Source organism: Lonchura striata, chromosome 3 (assembly GCF_046129695.1).
Source record: "Lonchura striata isolate bLonStr1 chromosome 3, bLonStr1.mat, whole genome shotgun sequence".
NCBI classification, from domain to species: domain Eukaryota; kingdom Metazoa; phylum Chordata; class Aves; order Passeriformes; family Estrildidae; genus Lonchura; species Lonchura striata.
In genome coordinates this window covers 63,233,968-63,238,941 of record NC_134605.1, presented here as the reverse complement: position 1 = coordinate 63,238,941, position 4,974 = coordinate 63,233,968, and the positions used below count along the sequence as shown (strand labels likewise).

Below are 4,974 nucleotides of genomic sequence, written 5' to 3'. Positions count from 1 at the left end.
TCCAGATAGGTTCAGCATTCATCCTCATGTATAATTCACTATGATCTTCTACCAGTATTCATAATGGAAGGTATGTGATGGCTGCATTGTCTATGAAATCAGTATATGACAGAGTGCCAGGGACACATCATTCTCTTCTTCAATCTAACAGCTTGCTGAGCTTTTCCATCCTATTCCCTTTTCATTTTCAAAACTGGCTTGTCCTTTGCCTGCACATGAGAAGAGAGATTACTATTACCATTAGTTCATCCACTCATTGCCAGTAATAAAATACACAGAAAATTCCCTTACTGGTTAGTATTGCTAAATAAATGACACATCACATTATTTCCAAAATCTAGTCACTTAGATAGAATAGGTCAAGAAACTGAATACATTAAATGAATGCATTGTCCTTATTATTGCTATTACATCTCATCTAAGGTATGGATATTGTTGAATAAGAAAGTAAAATCTTATTCTTTTCTTCACACCAGTTCCAGAGACCCAATATTTCCCTACATAAGGGAAAGGGAAACTGTTTCTGTTTCCAGTAGCCAGAGTGCATGACATGGCCTCAGATCTCCAGCACAGGTTGGTAGGAATAACAGGTTTTGGAAATAAGAGCCAACGACTTCTCATCTTTGCAGAAGCTATGATGTATCACTAGGCTTTCCATTTCTATTTTTCATTTCATGAATGAAATGATGCCCCTCCTAATTTATCTCACCCTCTAGCTAGTTGTTGTCTGGTGAATTTTACAAGTCTTAAATTCATGCCTGAAAGGGATAACACTGCTCTTCTCATTCAGTTAAAACAAAGACATACTTAGAAAATGTACACATTTAAACCCACTTAATGTTTCAAATATCATTATTTTCAGTAGCAACTGCTTCTTAGTTAAATGGTTTTTCAGGCATCAGACTATTATATGACAGATGATTTTGTCACTATGCAAAATGTGAAACCTGTAATCAACTTGTTATGGCATTTCACAAAAGTATGTGACAGTAAAATAAGTAAACTGTCATTTGGGCAATCAAGTCTTGAAATCCTGCAGGAGGTAAAAAAAAATACCTGACATTCAATCTTCATGGTAGAGATGATGTTCAAAAAAATGGCTTAATACGGTTACAGTCTTAGAGTTTGAATAGAATTTTTATTGCAGTGTGCTTAAGCCTGCAATGATTTTGTATTATGTTTTAATCACTTCTTTTTTCCCCCCTAATTGATTCTTTCCTTGGAAAGTCAACATGCACGTCACACAGCAAGGTCTGCTCTTTTAACAAAGTGTTGGTTAAATTGAAACAATATTTTCCCTTTACTGTTGATGACAACATTATCAATTACAAAGCATTTTCAGACTGGTTTGATAGGAGAATGGATGCAGTAGGTAGGAGCCCATACTGATTTACTGGCACCTGGGACAGCCTGGAAGATGGTGCTGGCAGCAGCAAGCTTCTGCATGGCTGGAATGCTTGGGATGATGTGCTGCTGAATACACACTGTCCTGGCTAAACGGATTTCACATGAAAGTTTTATTAAAGGAAAGGGATACAGAAGCTATGGCTCATAAGCCACTTCCTGCCAGTCTGTTTGGCCTGTGGCTTGTTCTCCTGAATCCTTTTTCTCCTCTGTGGCTGCTGGTTGAATGCAGCAGGCTGGTAGCTGTAGCTCTCCTTGGTCTTCCCTTTTTCCCAGGTTCTCCTCCAGGCTCAGGGAAGGAGCAGGCTAGGATTGGGCTTAAAACCAGTTAGTAAGTCCTGTCAAATCACAGGGAAGACACTCCAGGGGACACAGGTTTCACCATTATGCTGCCAAATGCGTGTTCCCCTCTCTTCTCCACGGAGCAGACATCCTGGGTGTGCAGGCACTAGAAATGAGCTCCTATAACTGGAAGTGTAAAATGAATCTGTAGCCTCCTGTTTCCAGTCATTAGTGGCAGTCACAGATTTTGGAATTGACCTCCTCCCAGAAATGAGTTATAGAAACAGGAATAAAACTACACTTGATTGAGAAGGCTGAAGGGAAACAGGGAAACCTATTTCTATCTGGCTTTTTTTTTTTTTTTTGTTGGTTTTTGGGTTTTTTTTGCCTCTTTATGATTACAAATTAAATGGTGAAAACACTGTAACCTACAAGTTAATATTTTGCATGTAATAACCTTCAGTGAAGAGCACTGCACAGCCTGCCTTCGAAGAAAATTGGTTTTGTTTTGACAAAGTTATGAACGTTTGGAAATTACTCACTGAGCACACATAAGAGGCCTTTTGTTAAGTCTAAGTAGGAACAAAAAAAAAAAACAAACAAAAAAACAGTATTGCTGATTTTGCTGCATGCTGAAGCTGCAGGGCCCCAAGAACAAGCTTAGACTGGACTCAAAAAGGCCTTGACCTAAGCATTTTACCCAATGAGAGCTCAATACTGTGGGTCACTTCGAGTCCTGAGTCCTCTTGATAAAAGAGATTAAACTGATAAAAGTGATATGGATAAAAGGAAGTTTGTGTGGACAGATAAGCCACAGACAAGGGGGAAATGGATAACAGCACAGAAATGGGCACATATACTTTAAAGGTACTTAGGAGAAGGCAAACAAATTGAGATTCTTACTACAATGCAAAGGTATAGGAGAAGGTGTTGAGAAGACAAAAGATCAGGGAGCTTTGGGAAGCTGTTAGAGTCCATGGAGATTGTAATTTTGGGCTTTTCCACTACTGCCCACGTTTTCCTTATGAAACCTCCCACTGGAATGAATGACCAGATCAGTTATGGCCACAGAGAGAGAACTGTTTTTTTTCCTCACAAGAGTCCAAATGAGTACAAACTGCCCTCTCTGTTAGCTTCCCAGTTCCCAATCTTAGCTAATGAGACACACTGTTCTTGCCACTGCCATGTGCTATAGGACGACCCTGTTTGAGCAGGGAAGTTGGACCAGATGATCCACCGTAGTCCCTTCCAACTCTACCCATTCTGTGATCCTTTAAGTGTAAGCATGATATGCTGAAGAAGTCAAGAAAGACTGAGTTCAGAGTCTGGCACTTGCTGGACATCCCTGTTTTCTAAGCCTCAGTTGTTCCACAGCTTTATTTGTTCTCAGCTATGGCTATCCCTAGTAGTTGCCTCCTTAGATCCTGAAGTGAATATGATCTCTGTGTTTGGTATTCCTCGTGCCCAGAGATTTGACTGGTCCATACTGTGTCTGACAGCATAGAAGTTGATAATCAGAATAATGTATTTACGAAGCAGAGGACAAACACTGTCACTTTTGTGTGTGCTTTGTTTCCCTGTGGAGTGCTCATTACTTTATAAGAATATTAGGAGTCATAACTGCTCATTTGACAGTTTGCCAACTATTTTCACAAACTTGCTTATAAAGTGGAAGCAAGCTACATGGGTTCTAAGCTCCCAGAGAGCTTCCAGTTTTACAGGGTATTTGTGTGGATATTACAAATATCCACCTGTGCTCAGGAAACCCAGTGACATTCCTCCAGTTCATAATTGTTGACATCCTGGATAAAACTAGTTGTGTTTAATGGGCAGCTCAGTAAGAGTGACCTGGTCCAAATGCAGTGTCAAGGTGGTTGGTGATGACACAGCAATTAACAACCTTTGGAGGCTGATTGACACACCAGATCTTGACACCTAATTTCCCACCAGCTTGATGCATTCTGAATGCTTTTAACAGCAGAGGAAGGCTGGATCAAGTCACTAAGTGCAAACGCTCCTCATCATAATGGTGGGCAGAACCAGTTCCCTGACACCAATTAATTTTTTTTTTTTCCTAAAGAGAACCAGTCTTGTCTTTCTTTTCCTGCCTTCACCCTCTAGCTCCTGTCCTCTGTCTCGGACCTCTCCCAGTGTCCCAGGTCAGACTCCTTTGCTCTGCCTCCGCCTGTGAGCTCTGCTCGGGATGGCAGTGGCACCGGTGCGGCGGGCAGGTGTGGGCCGGGGTGAGCGCGGCGGTCCCGGGGAGCTCTCCCCGGTGCCGGCTGCAGCGGAGGAAGCGCGGCTGCGGCGGCTCCGCGGCACCGCCGCCCGCGGCCCGCCAGGCGGCAGCCGCGCGCGGCACCGGGGGGCTGCGGCCGCGCCGGCTCCGCTCCGCGCCCGCGGCCGGGCCCCGCTGCGCTGCGCTGCCGTGCCCGCGGCCGGGCCGTGCCCGCCGCCGCGCCCTGCCGGAGGGGCTGTGCCTGTGCGCCGGCGGGGCTGCGGCGGGCGCCGTGCGGTGCGGGTGAGCTCCAGGCGGGGTGGGTGCGGAGAGCTGTCCCGCCGAGACAAAGGCGCCCAGGAAGGTGCAGCCGCGCTCGCCGCGCCCGCGCAGACAAAGCGGAGGCGCCCCCCGTCGCTGCGCTGCCTCTCCGCGCCCTCCCGCGAGAGGGGTTCGCACAGCTGGGGCTGCCTGAGCCGTACCGGCGGAGGAGGATGAGGAGGAGGAAGGCGGGCGGGGGAACAGCTATGCCGTGGGCAGGAGGGAAGCCGCTCTGCGAGCGTGAACCGAAGCTTAGCGCCGCCGCCTGCCTCGCCTCCCCGTCCGTCCGTCCCTCCCTCCCTTCTCCCCTCCTCCCCCCGCCTCCCCCCGCCGCAGACGGCTGCGAGCCCGGATGGTTTGCGAGCGGAGTTGAGGGGGCAAACTTTGAAGCCCAGATGCCTCTGGGGCTGCGCGGCACAGCGCGGCTGCTCCTGCAGGCACCTGCCGCCGCCCTCCCCCCGGCGCTGCCGCCCTCCGCGGGGGCGGCCGGCCCCGCTGCCCGCGACCGCCGAGGCGGCGGGCGCTGCGGCCGCGGCTGAGGGCGGCGGGCGCGCCCCCATGCGGGTCCCGGGCTGGGGAGCGCCGGCGGCAGGCGGGAGCCGGGCGGCGGCCGGGCGGTGCTCTCCCGCCGCCTGAGTGGGCGCGGCGCGGGACGGCGGCGCGGGGTGCCGGGAGCCATGGGCTATTGCAGCGGCCGGTGCACGCTGGTGGCCGTGTGCGGCGCGCAGCTGGTGAGTGGCGGCGGGGGC

General features: G+C 49.3%; 1 protein-coding gene across 1 annotated transcript in view; it reads left to right on the top strand.

The window, feature by feature from the left end:
• Positions 1-4,822: 4,822 nt before the first annotated feature.
• NKAIN2 (sodium/potassium transporting ATPase interacting 2) overlaps positions 4,823-4,974 on the top strand; it is a 510,593-nt gene continuing 510,441 nt past the window's right edge. Inside the window, exon 1 of the mRNA XM_021547161.3 lies at positions 4,823-4,956. Within this exon, the coding sequence (XP_021402836.1) occupies positions 4,903-4,956 (54 nt within the window). The 5' untranslated portion in view covers positions 4,823-4,902. The remainder of the gene's footprint in view (positions 4,957-4,974) is intronic.